The 16133-nt window shown below is 46.3% G+C and overlaps 1 protein-coding gene and 1 long non-coding RNA gene across 2 annotated transcripts in view; one reads left to right on the top strand and one right to left on the bottom strand.

Annotated features, from left to right (window-relative positions):
* The window catches only part of ABCB10 (ATP binding cassette subfamily B member 10), a 43621-nt gene extending 40686 nt beyond the window's left edge, over nucleotides 1–2935 (bottom strand). The window contains exon 1 of the mRNA XM_005539815.4: nucleotides 2146–2935. Within this exon, the coding sequence (XP_005539872.3) occupies nucleotides 2146–2662 (517 nt within the window). The 5' untranslated portion in view covers nucleotides 2663–2935. The remainder of the gene's footprint in view (nucleotides 1–2145) is intronic.
* Nucleotides 2936–3141: 206 nt separating this feature from the next.
* Nucleotides 3142–15708, top strand: LOC135969387 (uncharacterized). The gene is made up of 2 exons (XR_012416656.1): nucleotides 3142–3345; nucleotides 15528–15708. It is a non-coding gene; the product is annotated as an uncharacterized lncRNA (long non-coding RNA).
* Nucleotides 15709–16133: the final 425 nt, after the last annotated feature.

Below are 16133 nucleotides of genomic sequence, written 5' to 3'. Positions count from 1 at the left end.
CAACCCTAGGCTTGTTTTTTTCAAATTATACATTCATAATTTCTCAATGTGGTGGAACAAAATATATCCTGTTCTTAAAATAGAAAGAAGGCTGGGTGTGGTGGCTCACACCTGTAATCCCAGCACCTTTGGGAGGCCAAGGTGGGCAGATCACCTGAGGTCGGGAGTTTGAGACCACCCTGACCAACACGGAGAAACTCTGTCTCTAAACATACAAAATTAGCCGGGTATGGTGGCATATGCCTGTAATCCCAGCTACTTGGGAGGCTGAGGCAGGAGAATTGCTTGAACCTGGGAGGCGGAGGTTGCGGTCAGACGAGATCATGCCATGGCACTCCAGCCTGGGCAACAAGAGCAAAACTCCAGCTCAAAAAAAAAAAAAAAAAAAGGTACAAGCCGGGTGTAGTGGCACATGCCTGTAGTCCCAACTACTCAGGAGGTAGAGGCAGGGCTGCTTGAGCTGAGGAGTTCGACACAAGTCTCAGCAACACAGTGAGACCCCTATCCCAGAAAAACAAAAGGAAGAAAGAAAAAAGGAGGCACAGTCTTGCCTTGTTTAAGGCTGTCACCAAAACATACTAGTATGGCAGGATATCGGGGGACAGAGTAGGGGCTCACAGGAGCAATGGTCATAGGATAAGCAGGACTGGGCACGTGTAGGCACCACCAAAGCCTGACATCTAAACACCATTCCTGACATCTAGTATTTCACAAACAAAACAGAACTGGATTCCCTTACACTTACTTTGAGTCACATACAGAAGTGGTGGGTGCACCCTATGATGCTTAGGGTTTCTAAAGGCCTCACTCTGTGCCTGGTGGTATGGTCATTTATTCCTTCACTGAAGGCACTCTGAGTGCTTGCTCTGTGCTGTGCACATGCTAAGAACTGGAGGCAGAAAGATGAATCAGACAGTCCCTGTCTCAAGCAGCTCAAAGTCCAGTGAGAGCTCCTAGTCTCCAATGTTTTTAAAGAGAGAAAAAGAAAGATTTTTACATCAAAATCTACACTCAACCAACTGAACAATGAAATAATTCTCTTTATACCCGAGCGATACCAAGAGTCCCCCTAAGCTTTCATAGTAACTGGCAGATGAAAAGTCGCCACCCTAACTGCTCTCTTCCACTGTGCAAACCTACTCTAAATCCCAAATCACTACTCAGGAGGGTCCTTTCTAAAGCAATGGATTTGCAGCAAAGAATGCTTTTCTGGTGTTGCACCTGACAACCTCACAGGCCCCTTTCCACAGCCCACAGGTGCAGGCTGACCTCTACACATATGAATAGTTCAGAGATGCTTCTCCCCACTAAGCCAGAAGTCCCGGCAGAAGCGGGAACCATGTTTCCTTGTGCATGCCACTGTAACCCCAGGGCCCAGTTCAGAATGAGGGCTCAACAAATGTTTATAGAAGGAATGAAAATTTAGAGAAATCAAAAAGTTTAGATCTTACAAGGCCCTTGCATCTAAACACTCCTCCAATTAATGGTTAAAAAATGAGGAGCTATAGAAAACTGTACTATTTAAATTTTGTTTCTAAAAGCATTCATTTTGGCTTCTTTAAAAAAAGTTACTCAATTACTGAACAGATAACTGGTTGGTGTGGACTGATGAACAGTGCTATAACTTCCTGCTTCCCACTTAGCACGAGACGAGTGTGAAAGTTCTGCTTTCCGTTGTGAAAGCATTGGTGACTGCTTGACAGACTCGCTTAAAGCAAACAATTTTTTTTTTTTTGGTTAAAAAAAAAGTATAAATGCCTAATAACAAAATAGGCATATTTTTGGCTACAATTTATTTTTTTTCCAAGGAAAAACCTCCAGCTCATTTTGCTGCCTAAGCCAAAACAGATGCTCCCACTAAGTTGGTGACGGAACAGACCCAAAGATTCCAATAAGGACATATACAATGTGTGTCAACAAGAAAAAAAGTGTAAAATCTGCCAACGAGTCCCCAGCTAAGGCGAAATCTTGACAACGCTACTCCGAGGAGAGCCATCCCCTCCCTCCTCCGGGGTTAGGAGTGGCCCAGGAGAGGCGGCGGTGACAGGCGCTCTGCGGCCCGGCCGTGTCCCTCTCGGCGCCCCGGGATCCCGCGCGTGGAGAAGGAGCGGCCCGGAGGAGGGAAGTGGTCGGGGAGGGCCCTACCTGCCAGCCTCCGGCGCTCAGGGTACGCCAGCCCCAGGAGCTTCCGGGCTTCCGGGAGTTCGGGTGACCGGGGGCGCAGCCGCCCGTTGTCCCCAGGAGGCGCCGCTTGCCCGCGCCGCCAGGCCTCGTCCCCTGCCCAGGCAGCGGCTGCCGGACCGCCCGGGAACCCGGCGCGCGGGAGCCGAGGAGCGCCCAGCCCAGCAAAAGCCCCGCACGTGCAGCTGCCAGGGGCCCGAGCCCACAGCCCCATGAGCCGCGCGAGGCCCAGGCCGCCCCCCGAGTAGCCCGGACCCCCGTTCCGGCAGCCGCTCCTCCAGCGGCGCGCGGCTCCAACGCCCCCGAGCAGCGCCGGCCCCGCGCCCCATAGCCGTGTGGGCCTCAGGCCAGTGAACGGCGATAGGGATCCAGGGGAGCGGATGGCCGGGGCCCACACGCAGGCTACCGGCAGGAGCCGACCTGGCTCGGCTGGGCCCGGGGGCGCGAGCAGCCGCAGCGGCCAAGCAGGGGGGCCGCGCATGGCGCTGCGTGCGACCCGTACGCCTCAGCCCGCGGGCCAGGCGCGCGCAGAGGCCGAGGACCCTCCCGGACCGGCCCCGAGCAAAGGGCGTGGACGCAGTGGCGCCCGCCCCTCCCTGCTGGCTGTCACTCGCCTTATCGTGCCTGCATCCCTGGGCTGCGCCCGCCCCCGCCCCATCCTCGTCCGCGCGGTGCTGCGCCCCTCCGCCCCACCCCGAGGACTGCAGCTACCCGGACCATGCAAGCCACCCTTCCAAGCGCCCCCAACCCGCTCGGGTGCCCTCCCTGCAGCGCCCCCAACTGTCCGCTGGCGGAGTAGCGCCGGGCGCGCCGACTGGGACGAGGCCCGGGAAGCCCAGGAGCACGGCTGCGCCTGCGTACTGGCCGCAGGGAATTTTTTTCGCGCTTCGCCGTCCCCTCTGGTCTGAACTCGGGAGCCGCACGAGCTCTTTCTCACGCCGGCAGACCGGCGGAGCGCGCAGACGCGACTACACGATGCCCGGCACAAGGATGGGGCGGGAGGACAGCGCGCTGGACACGGCGTGGGGCGGGTCCGCGGCCCGGGAGACCCATGCTGGGGCGGCCCTGTCACCAGTCTCGCTGCCAAGCACAGGGCTGAGGTGCGGAGGGACCACTGAGAGGACTTCGCTGCGTGTCAGCTCAGCTCTGGACGGCGTGGAGGAGGTGGTTGGCGAATAGTGAAATGTATATAACTTTCAGAAGGGAGGAGATCGTTTCTTTTCTTTTCTTTTCTTTTTTTTCTTGAGACGGAGTCTTGCTCTGTGTCTTAGGCTGGAGTGCAGTGGCGCGATCTCGGCTCACTGCAACCTCCGCCTCCCAGGTTGAAGTGATTCTCCCGCCTCAGCCTCCCAAGTGGCTGAGATTACAGGCATGCGCCACCACCCCCGGCTGATGTTGTATTTTTAGTAGAGACGGCATGTTGGTCAGGCTCGTCTCCAACTCCTGACTTCAGGTGATCCGCCCGCCTCGGCCTCCCAAAGTGCTGGGATTACAGGCGTGAGCCACCGCTCCGGGCCAGAGATCGTTTCTTAACTAGAGCAGAAATTTGAAAACAGACGTGGTCGAGGCATTTCCGCTGTTCGAAGTGGAAAACACCAATCAGAAGGCAATGCATTTTAATACACGTGCATGGAAAGAGAGGAGAGAACATTAAAACTCACTGGGACACTTTATGGAGACTTCATGGTGGGGGATATATACCTGGGGCACAGTAAGTCGTGGGTAGATTTTTGTAGACTCCTAGGTATTTTTACTGGACCTGGACAGGGTACTGTCAATTGCAAATTTTATGGGTTCACAAAACAAAAAAACCTCAATAATCAGCATAAATATTTTCGTGCAATATTTTTAAAACTCAAAATTAATTTTAAAAATCCATAATGAACAAAATATCAAAAATTTTAATTGAGTATCCACTCCTGACCTTTCACAATCCTGCCTCTCTTCTCTCGCTCTAATCCCAACCCTGAAAACTATTTACAAAAACTGCAGCAGCTGCCATTAGTTTGGCAGCTGGAAAATGGGAAAGAGAAAGTAAGAGGAAGATTAGATTTGGGTTAAAGTTGTCACTTTCTCTTCAACTGGAGAGTATCAATCCTTGATGTTTCTTTAGTTGGGCTCAAAAAGGAGGTAGCAGCCGGACACAGTGGCTCACACCTATAATCCCAACATTTTGGGAAGCCAAGGCAGGCGGATCACGAGGTCAGGAGTTCAAGACCAGCCTGACCAACGTGGTGAAACCCAGTCTCTACTAAAAATACAAAAATTAGCCAGGTGTGGTGGAGTGCGCCTGTAATCCCAGCTACGCAGGAGGCTGAGGCAGGAGAATTGCTTGAACCTGGGGGGTGGAGGTTGCAGTGAGCTGAGATGGTGCCACACTGCACTGCAGCCTGGGAGACAGAGCAAGACTGTCTCAAAAAAAAAAAAAAAAAAAAAAAAGAGGAGGTAGCAGCTGGGCGGTGGCTCACACCTGTAATCCCAACATTTTAGGAGGCTGAGGCAGGTGGATCCCTTGAAGTCTGGAGTTCGAGACCAGCCTGGCCAACATGGTGAAACTCCATCTCTACTGAAAATACAAAAATTAGCCAGGCTTGGTGGTGCATGCCTGTAGTCTCAGCTACTGGGGAGGCTAAGGCAGCATAATTGGTTGAATCCAGGAGGTGGAGGTTGCAGTGAGCTGAGATGATGTCACTGCACTCCATGCACTCCAGCCTGGGTGACACAGCAAGACTGCATCTCAAAACAAAAACAAAAAAAAACAAAGAGGAGGTAGCAAGATGCATGATGAAAACAATCCCATTTCTTTTCAGAAGTCTCCTCATAAAACCTGACTTTTAAAAAATTTTCAATTAAAATAAATTTTGCATTATTTGATTAATGAGACTTTTTAGCACATCTTTAAATTTTGTCCCCAGTAGAGTGCCTTAAGTATATGGTCCTGGTAGGTAAGGAGTGAGATGGGGAAAGGATCGATAATAGAAAGCGTGGGGTTAATCGGGCCTTAAGTGGGCCTGTGAAGTGAGCAGGAAGCATGTAATCGTCTAAAATCCAACCTCTTAAACCCAGGGGACCTGGAGTCTCGCCTCCCTCCCCCGCACCCCCCTCTACTTTCCTGCCCCCAAGGTGACTACAATTCAAGCTAGTCTCATCAGTGCAGAAGTTCCAGAATTGCAGGTGTAGTGTGAAATCTGCTCCACTGATATTTATGAGTAAGCATGTTCCTTTTAGCAAATATGTTATGCAGTGACTTCTGAAAAGAAGTGGGATCATTCCTCATCATGCATCCTGCTACCTCTTCTTTGAGCCCAGCTGAAGAAACATCAATGAACGACACTCTCCCAGTTGGAGAGAAAGTGACAATTTTAACCCAGACCTAAGCTTCATCTTTCTCTTACCCACTTTCCAGAAAACTCCTGCTGCTGCAAGGGCCGGGAAATGTCAGACTGGCTTTCCCTTCCTGCCTTCCCCGGCGTGGCATCCCACTGTCTTTTTCTGCCATTGCTCTCTGGGGCCTCCAGGCAATAGAAAAATAACTCATGTGTAGCTGATTAAAAGACAAAATTTGACCAGGTGTGGTGGCTCACCCCTGTAATCCCAACACTTTGGGAAGCCAAGGTGGGAAGATCATTTGAGGCCAGGAGTTTGAGACCAGCCTGTGCAACATTGGGAGACCCCCCCCCTATTCTGTACAAAAACTAAAAACGTAAAAATTAGCTGGATGTGGTCATGTGTGCCTGTAGTCCCAGATACTTGGGAGGCTAAAGTGGAAGGATTCCCTGAGCCCGGGATGTCAAAGCTTCAGTGAGCTGTGATCGGGCCACTGCACTCAAGTCCGGGCAACAGAGTGAGACCCTGTCTCAAGGGAAAAAAAAAAAAAAAAAGCCTGTAATCCCAGCACTTTGGGAGGCTGAAGCAGGTAGATCACCTGAGGTCAGGAGTTTGAGACCTGCCTGGCCAACATGGTGAAACCCCATCTCTACTAAAAACACAAAAATTAGCTGGGTGTGGTGGCAGGTGCCTGGAATCCTAGCTACGGGGGAGGCTGAGGCAGGAGAATGGCTTAAACCCAGGAGGTGGAGGTTGCAGTGAGCAGAGATCACACCACTGCACTCCAGCCTGGGTGACAGGGCAAGACTCCGTCTCAAAAAAGAAAAAAAAAAAGTCAATGGCTCTTAAAAGTACAATGAGGGATGAATATTAGCAAAAGGATCACCTGGACCTATATAGCCATCATACCAAAAAAAAAAAAAAAAAAAAAAGAAAAGAAAGATGACCTACTCTAAAATATATATATATGTTTATATAACATATATAATTCATATATATGAATTATTGCCTTGTATTTCTATGACCATCTCTTCTCACTTGAAAATAAGAATACCTTCACTGCCTCTTTTTTTTTTTTTTTTGAGACGAAGTCTGACTCTGTCGGCCAGACTGGAGTGGAGTGGAACAATCTCGGCTCACTGCAACCTCCACCTCCCATGTTCAAGCAATTCTCCTGCCTCAGCCCCCTGAGTAGTTGGGATTATAGGTGCACACCACCACGCCTGGCTAATTTTGTATTTTTAGTAGAAAAGAGGTTTCACCACGTTGGCGAGGCTGGTCTGAAATTCCTGACGTCAGGTAATCCGCCTGCCTCGGCCTCCTAAAGTGCTGGGATTACAGGCATGAGCCACCGCGTCCGACCCTTCACTGCCTCTTTAGAAATTAGGATAAAGTTCCTAGGCCTCTGAAAAAAAAGAAGAAAAAAATGCTCTAAGGGGTGTTTGGAAAAGAATAAAACAAGCCAGTTAGATGTGATTGGATTAATAAAATACCAGAGCAAAATAAGAAAGGGCTGTGTATTAATGCCAAGAGAATAACAAACAAAAGTTTAAGTCCTGCCCACAAGAAAGACACAGAAGGCTCTTGGTGGAGGTGTGACTGAACCAAGAGGTAAAATCTGGCCCTCTGAATAGACTCTTAATAGGTTTAGTGGCTAATAGGTATTGAATTCTAAAGGGACTTCTTTTGATGTAACTTGAGAGCTGTTGGGATTATTTCAAGAGCAATTCCACCTGTGGGTGCTTGTCCCTCTCTAAGTGTGGCAAAGGAGGGAGCCCATGTGGACAGCAGGAACGGTACACGATAGCACAAGAAGCAAAACAAAGGCTCTCTGGTCGGAGTTTGCAAGCTGATTGGGGGTGTCATTTGACCCTTATTGGTACATTCTTTTTCTTTCAACTCAAGCCTGCTGCTCATCATGTCAAAGGTAGGGTGTCAGGACTGTGGCGGAAGATGAAGCAAGCAGCTCAGTAAAGCATGCACAGCAAAGGCGTGGAATCCACATGGGGCAGGAGTGCTTTGTAAATTCCTCTGAAGAGGTTAGGATCGAAGCTTTTGGTAACCTATCTGTACTGTGTGATTACAGTGAATGCTGAGGCTGTAACCTTAACCTCTTAGCTCTATGACTTAGGCAGGTGAGTGCACTGTAGATAGAAGGCTTCAGCATCTTTAGCTTTTACATTTCTTTCACCTTCTCCCAAAAGAGCCCAAAGAAAGGTTGATGTGGTTTGAATTGTGTTCCCCCAAGTAAGATATGTTGAAGTTCCTAACTCCCCAGGACCTCAGAATGTGACCTTATTTGGAAATCAGGTCATTGCAGATATAATTAGTTCACATAAGGTGAGGTCATATTGGAGCAGAGTGCCCTTATAAGACAGCTATGCAAAGACAGACACACACAGGGAAAACGCCATGTGATGAGGAAGGCAGAGGTGGTGGGAGTTATGCAGCTGCAAGCCAGGGGGAACGCCAGGGATTGCCAGCAAATCCCCAGAGGCTACGAAGAGACACAGAAGGACTCCTCTGCAGCCCTGCTGCTAATACCTTACTCTCTTTTTTTTTTTTTTTTTGAGACTGAGTCTGGCTCTGTTGCCCAGGCTGGAGTGCAGTAGCTCACTGCAAAGTTCTGCCTTCCGGGTTCACGCCATTCTCCTGCCTTAGCCTCCTGGGTAGCGGGACTACAGGTGCCTGGCACCACGCCCAGCTAATTTTTTGTATTTTTAGTAGAGACGGGGTTTCACCGTGTTAGCCAGGATGGTCTCGATCTCCTGACCTCATGATCCACCCGCCTCAGCTTCCCAAAGTGCTGGGATTATAGGCGTGAGCCACCGTGCCTGGCTGCTAATACCTTAATCTCGAACTTCTAGCCTCCAGAACTGTGAGACTTTTTTGTTTTTGTTTTTGTTTTTGTTTTTGAGATGGAGTCTCACTTTGTTGCCCAGGCTGGAGTGCACTGGTGCCTCTTGGCCCACTGCAACCTCCGCCTCCTGGGTTCAAGCGATTCTCCTGCCTCAGCCTCCTGAGTAGCCGCGATTACAGGCCTGTACCACCACGGCCTGGCTAATTTTTGTATTTTTAGTATTTTGTAATTTCGTATTTTTAGTAGAGACCGAGTTTCACCATGTTGGCCAGGCTGATCTCGAACTCCTGACCTCAGAGGATCCACCTCAGCTTCTCAAAGTGCTGGGATTACAGGCTGAGCTACCCGCTTGTTTTTTTAAGCTATCCAGTTCCTGGTACTTTGTTATGGCTTATGGCAACCCTAGCAAACGGATACAAAGTCCTGACATCAGTATCTTGAATAATACTGCAGTAGATGTTCAGTATTTGTCTATTTACTCACCTTTGGCCAAAAAAGCAACTGAGTTACTGAGGGTGCTTTGGATAGTCAGTTTGCTGATCATATCTGTTACAATACTTACCTTCATTTTACCGCAAGTATGTTCAACAGCCATCCAGATTTCAGACTACACAAAGAACCTTGCAGGATGTAATGAAATGTAGCTCAGGACTCTTCTACTACAGACAAGACAGTGAGCCTGCTTCTATAGGTTTTACAATATTTAGATACATAGCGGGGTGGGCGAAAAAAATTAGATACAGTATTCTTTCATATGTTAAGAGTCTGAGGTTGGACTCAGACAAATAGAAAAAGCGTCCATACCCTATCACTTGTTTGCTTTTTAAATTAATGTTATTTTTAATTGACAAGTCATAATTGTATATATTTATGGGGTACAGTGTGATGTTTTGATAAATGTATACAATGTGAAATGATTAAAAGCAAGCTAATTAACATTTCCATCACCCCACTTATTTTTGTAGTGAGAAATTTGAAACTTACTCTTAGCTATTTGAAATATACAATACATTATTATTAACTATAGTCATATTGCTGTGCAATAGAGCTCAAAAATTTATTCATTTCTAAGGGAAACAAATGTGTTCACCTTGAGAGTGTCATACAGAGCAGTTGCACTGCCCTAAACATTCTCCCTGCTCTGCCTATTCACCCTTCCCTTCTTTTTTTTTTTTTTGTATGTATATGGATGTGTATATATATATATGAGATGGGGTCTTATATGTAAACCCCTATCTATGTTGCCCAAGCCAGTCTTGAAATACTGGGCTCAAGCGATTCTCTCACCTCGGCTTTCCGAAGTGTTGGGATTACAGGCACGAGGCACCACGCCCAGCCCTTCCCTTCTTCTTAACCTCTGGCAACCTTTAATCTTTCTACTGTCACTATGGTTTTTTCTTTTCCAGAATGTCATACAACCGAAGTCATATAGCCTTATGAGAGTTGCTTCTTTTACTTAGTAATATGCACTTAAGTTACTGCCATGTCTTTTTTTTTTTTTTTTTTTTTGAGACGGAGTCTCGCTCTGCCGCCCAGGCTGGAGTGCAGTGGCCGGATCTCAGCTCACTGCAAGCTCCGCCTCCCGGGTTTTCGCCATTCTCCTGCCTCAGCCTCCCGAGTAGCTGGGACTACAGGGGCCCGCCACCTCGCCCGGCTACTTTTTTGTATTTTTTAGTAGAGATGGGGTTTCACCGTGTTAGCCAGGATGGTCTCGATCTCCTGACCTCGTGATCCGCCCGTCTCGGCCTCCCAAACTGCCATGTCTTTATGTGGCTTGATAACTAATTTTCTTTTTAGCACTGAATTATATTTCATTGTCTGGATGTATCAGTTTGTTTATCCATTCACCGACTGAAGGACATCTTGGTGACTTTCAAGTTCTGGCAATTATGAATGAAGCTGCTATAAACATCTTCGTGCAGGTTTTTGTGCGGGCATGAGTTTTCAGCTCATTTGGGTAGATTACATGGAGTGCAGTTATTGGATTGTATGGTTAGTGTGTATTTAATTTTATAAGAAACTACCAAACTGTCTTCCAAAGTGTCTGTACCATTTTGGGTTTCCACCAGTAATGAATGAGAGTTCCTGTTGCTCCATATACTCACCGGCATTTGGTGTTGTCAGAGTTTTGGATATGAGTCATTCTAAAAGGTGTGCCGGCTGGGTGTGGCGGCTCATGCACCCTCCCAAAGTGCTGGGAGGCTGAGGCAGGTGGATCACCTGATGTCAGGAGTTCGAGACCAGCTTGGCCAACATGGTGAAATCCTGTCTCTACTAAAAATACAAAAAATTAGCTGGGCGTTGTGGCAGGCACCTGTAATCCCAGCTACATGGAAGGCTGAAGCAGGAGAATTGCTTGAACCCAGTAGGCAGAGGTTGCAGTGAGCCAAGATAGTGCCATTGCACTCCAGCCTGGGCAACAAGAGTGAAACTCCATCTCAAAATTAAAAAAAAAAAACACAAAAAGTGTGCCACTTCTAGGAATTTAAGGTACATTTAAACTCCCACATGTGTAGAATGATAAATATATACAAAGAAACTTTCTGTAATATTGTTGGTAATAGCAAAAGACTGGAAAAAGACTGGAAACTACTTTCCAGCATTAGTGCATTAGTTACGTAACTTGTAGTATACCCAGGCAATGGAAGACTATGCAATCCTCAGAAAGAATGAGGCAGCTATACATGTCCTCACTTGGTACCATACCCTAACATGTACAATGAAAAAGCAAGGTGCAGGATTGTGTGTACAGCATGCTGTATCGTACACACAGGATGAATAGGCAAAGCACATACTATATTTGTGTAAAAAATTAAAAATGTATCAATGTACACATACTTGCACTTATATTCATGTGTTCATTGAATATCTTTGGGAGGATACACCAAGACCTCTGGGGGGAAGTAAATATCTGAAGTATAAGGGTATGTGTTCCTTTGTAGCTTTCAAATTGTATACCATTTATTCAAAAATAAATAAATTTACTGATTAAAAAATAAAAACTAATAAAGGATAATCTCCTATATATTATAGTAAAAAGGGAAGAAAAGTGTAAAGATATCAAAGAATTGCTTGAAAAATACAAAGATTCCTAAATGCCAAGAGAAAATTTTAAAATAGAGCAAAGAAAACACATCACATGGGCAAAAACAAAGCAAACAATCATGTACACAGTAAAATTTTAACAAAAAATAAATGGGAATGGATTTAATCTATGAAATGAAAATATTTGCAATTTGGGTACAAAACAAGGCCAATTATATTCTGCATGTAAGAAAAAGGCTAAAAATAAAGGAATGGGGAAATGAAAACAAACGCTGTGGTCTTTTCTGGCGGGGAGATGTGGGGAACAGGGTCTCGCTTTGTCACCCAGGCTGGAGTGCAATGGTGCGATGACGGCTCACTGCAGCCTCAACCTCCTAGGCTTACGTGATCCTCCTGCCTCAGCCTCCCAAGTAGCTGGGACTATAGGCACGCACAACTATGCCTGGCTACGGTTAGTTTTGGTATTTATTTTGTAGAGATAGGGTTTCACCATGTTGCCCAGGCTGGTCTCGAACTCCTGGGCTCAAGTGATCCACCTGCCTCAGCTTCTCAAAGTGCTAGGATTACAGGCATGAGCCATCATGCCCGGACTCTGCTGTGGTCTTGATATTAAAGTAGAACTTAAGCCAAAATGCATCAAATATGAAGAAGTACATGTTTTAAAGCTAAAGCCACAATTACCAACAACGAGTACCTTTGGAAGGAAAAAGAACAGGAAATGCAAGGAGAAACAGAAGTATGCCAACAACAGCATGCTTTAACATGTCACTCTTACAAGACAGACCAAGGTCGACTAAACGTGAATGAGGACATAGAAAATCTAAACAACAAAATCAATAAGGTGGAGTTTATGGATATATATATTTAACTTTATACCCCAATATAATAGAGATTCAAGTGCAAATGATCACAAAAAATAGTCATATGTTATGTCACTAAAAAGCATAAGTTTCATAACAACACACTCTGATTACAATCCAATATAATTCAGAATTAATAACAAATCAGAAAATAAAAGCACACTTAACAGCGAAATTTTTTTCAAAAAAACACGTTTCTATTAAACAACTCTTGAAAGGGAAATTATGAATAAAAATTACAGAATTTAAATAAATAAATTATAATTTAAATACAAGTTGAGCATCCATAATCCTAAGATTTTAAATTTGGGCTAGGCATGGTGGCTTGTGCCTGTAATCCTAGCACCTTGGGAGGCTGAGGTGGGGGATCATCTGAGGTCAGGAGTTTGAGTCCAGCCTGGCTAACATGGTGAAACCTCGTTTCTACTAAAAATACAAAAATTAGCTGGGCGTGGTGGCAGATGCCTGTAATCCCAGCTACTTAGGAGTTTGAGGCAGGAGAATCGCTTGAACCCAGGAGACAGTGCACATGAACCCGAGAGGTCGAGGTTGCAGTGAGGGAAGATGAAGGGAGAGGATTGCTTAAGCCCAGAAGGTTGAGGCTGCAGTGAGCCATGACTGTGCCACTGCACTTTAGCCCAGGGAAGAAAGCAAGATCCTATTTAAAAAAAAAATTAGTAAACAGACTCTAATACCTCATTAAGAAAATAATGCATCATATCCAAATACCATTTGATCCTGGAATGCAAGGTGAGTTCACTATTTAGAAATGCATTAATACCATATACTATATTAATAGATTTAAGAAAAAATACGATTACCTCCATAGAATCTGAAAAATAATTCAACACATTTCTGATTTTTGAAAACATTAAGAAAATAAAAATTGATGTATACTTTTTCTTTCTTTCTTTTTGGAGACAGAGTTTCTCTGTGTCACCCAGGCTGGAGTGCAGTGGCATGATCTTGGCTCACTGCAACCTCTGCCTCCTGAGTTTAAGCAATTCTTGTGCCTCAGCCTCCCAAGTAGCCGGGACTACAGGCATGCACCACCATGCCCAGCTAATTTTCTTTTGTATTTTAGTAGAGATGGGGTTTCACCATGTTGCCCAAGGTGGTCTTGAATTCCTGAGCTCAGGCAATCTGCCTGCCTCAGCCTCCTAAAGTGCTAGGATTACAGGCATGAGCCACTGTGCCCAGTCTGATGTACCCTTTCTTAATGTGCTAAAATACATATATCTTAGTTCCTTTTTTTTTTTTTTTTTTCCAAAACAAGGTCTGGCTCTGTCACCCAGGCTGAAGTGCAAGCGGCACAATCTTGGTTCACTGTAACCTCCTAACCTCCATCTCCTGGGCTCAAGCCATCCTTCCACCTCAGCCTCCCGAATAGTTGGGACCACAAGCGCATGCCACCATGCCTGGCTAACTTTTGTATTTTTTTGTAGAGATGGGGTTTCGCCATGTTGCTCAGACTGGTCTTGAACTCCTGAACTCAGGTGATTCACCCACTTTGGTCTCCCTCCCAAAGTGCTGGCATTAAAGGAGTGAGCCACTGCATCCAGCATATATGCCTTAGTTCTAAACCAGCATTTTAGAGAGAAACGCTAGAGGCATGTTTATTAAAATCAGGAACAGGAAAGGGCACTGAGTGTCCATGAAGATGAGCCCATGTGTGGCGTCCATCTCTGGCAATATGGCCACTCCATTTATGTGCCTATGTTTCCCCTCGTGGGGTGGCTGATGACAAGGGTTGGTTAATGTCAACAGGGGGAGTCATTTTGTCTGTGCAGTTATCGGTGCGTCTTCAGAAGTGGACGCTTTCCACTGAGCACAGCATGTACTTCAGAGATCATCCCTCTTTTTACCCATTCCCATATGCCCACCCAAATGCCTTTTCCCCAGACCTCCATGGCCTTCCAGGTCCCTGACACAGGTCACTTGCTGCTTCCCTTGAGTCCAGATGTGTTTTTATCTTGGGCTGCTTTTCTTTCTACACAACACACATACCCAGGTGCATGCTCAATGTTTTGCCCATTGGGAAGGGTTCCTCTCTCCACTGTCTTTCAAGGTCACCCCCGAGTGTGGCTACAGTGGTGCTGCCATCCATCTGTGGCTTGAGCCAACCCAAGATAAGTCAATTTCACGCATTTTCTTCCTGCTTCAAGTGGTAGTATGAGGCCCTCCCCTCTTTGCATATATCCATTAGTGCGAGTTGAGGGAGGGGTACTGGTGGGACCATGGTGGATGACCAACGTCTGGCTACCTGCTCACGTGGCTCACCTGTACCCTGTTGTCCTGCTTGAGCTCAGTCCAGATGTATGATTTCCATTTTATGATAGATTGTCTCTCGGCTTCTCTGATCTTATGATTTAATGAGTTTGTCAGAAGCCAGAAGTCATGACTAGCAGTTCTGGATTCACAGGCACTTGCTGTTCCATGGTCAAACATTCAGTCTCTTCCAGGGCCCAGTAACAGACAAGATATCCTTGTTCCAGGTCCCCTGAGCCTGCACTGTGACTCTCCCTCTAGAGCTTGGCATCAACTCCTCACTGAATCTCCTCCACTGTTGCTACTTCCAGCATCTTTAGGCCTGCCGAACCATATGGTCCAAAGCAAGGCTTCTTTGCCGGCAGCCTGGGCCTGCTGCAGAGCTCCTTCCTGTCTAGGCCGCATTCAAAGTGAGGAGTGTGCTGTGTCACTTGGCATGTGGACTGGAAAAGTAGTCCTGAGTGTGGATCTGTTGCCTCCAGGATCCAGTGAGGCTTCATTCCTTGTGGTGAGGGATGCAAGAAGTAGCAATTTGTCTTTTGTTTTGCAGGAGTATCTCAGTATGCCCCGGACCACCATACCTCTCAATACCGTATTGATGAGGCAAGCCCCTCAATCTTTCTATGGTTTATCTCTCACCTTCCAAAGCAGGTCTTACAGAGACCTTACAGCATGCCTCCAGCATGTTTGCCACTTCTTGCTCATCCTGCTGGGAGCAGCATGATGTCATCATTTTAATATACCAATGTTTTGAGGGATGTAAAGAACTCTGCTGCAATCTCTTTTAAGCATAGACACTGTTGTTAGAGAGCACTTTAGTTAGAGGATGAATTATGTCCCCTGCAAACGTTCATATGTTGAAGTCTTAATTCCCAGTACTTCAGAATGTGACTGTATTTGTAAAGGGCCTTTAATGAGGTAATTAATGTTAAATGAGGCCATTAGGGTGGGCCCTAATCCAATATAACTGGTATTCTTATCAAAAGAAATTAGGACACAGATGCACACAGAAGGAAGCCCATGTGGAGACACAGGGAGAAGACGGCCATCTGCAAGCCCAGGAGGGAGGCCTCAGGAGAAACCACCCCTGCTGACACCTGGATCTCAGACTTCCAGCCTCTAGAACCTCTAGAACCTCTAGAGAGAATAAATGTCTGTTGATTAACCCACCCAGTCTGTAGTACTTTGTTATGGCAGCCCTAGACTAATATAGCGCTGATTACAATCATCAGGCAGCAGAAAAAAAATCTTCTTTCAGTGGATTACTTAAGAGACAGCATTTAAAATCACAAACTTAAGAAAGTACTGATACTATGTATTGTTTTTTATATATTTTTGTTTGTTTGTTTTGACATAGCGTCTCACTCTGTCTCCCAGGCTGTAGTGCAGCGGTACCATCATAGCTCACTGCAGCCTTAACCTCCTGGGCTCAAGTGATCCTCCTGCCTGCAGGTGTGTGCCACCATGCCTGGCTAACTTTTAAAAAAACTTTTAGTAGAGATGAAGTCCCCCTTTGTTGTCTAGGCTCTGATACTGTGTACTGGAATAGAGAAAAAGCAACACCTATCAGTTCTTTGCTTGTAGTGGTGTTA

Source organism: Macaca fascicularis, chromosome 1 (genome assembly GCF_037993035.2).
Source record: "Macaca fascicularis isolate 582-1 chromosome 1, T2T-MFA8v1.1".
Taxonomy (NCBI): Eukaryota; Metazoa; Chordata; class Mammalia; order Primates; family Cercopithecidae; genus Macaca; species Macaca fascicularis.
This window is presented reverse-complemented; position numbering and strand designations above follow the sequence as displayed.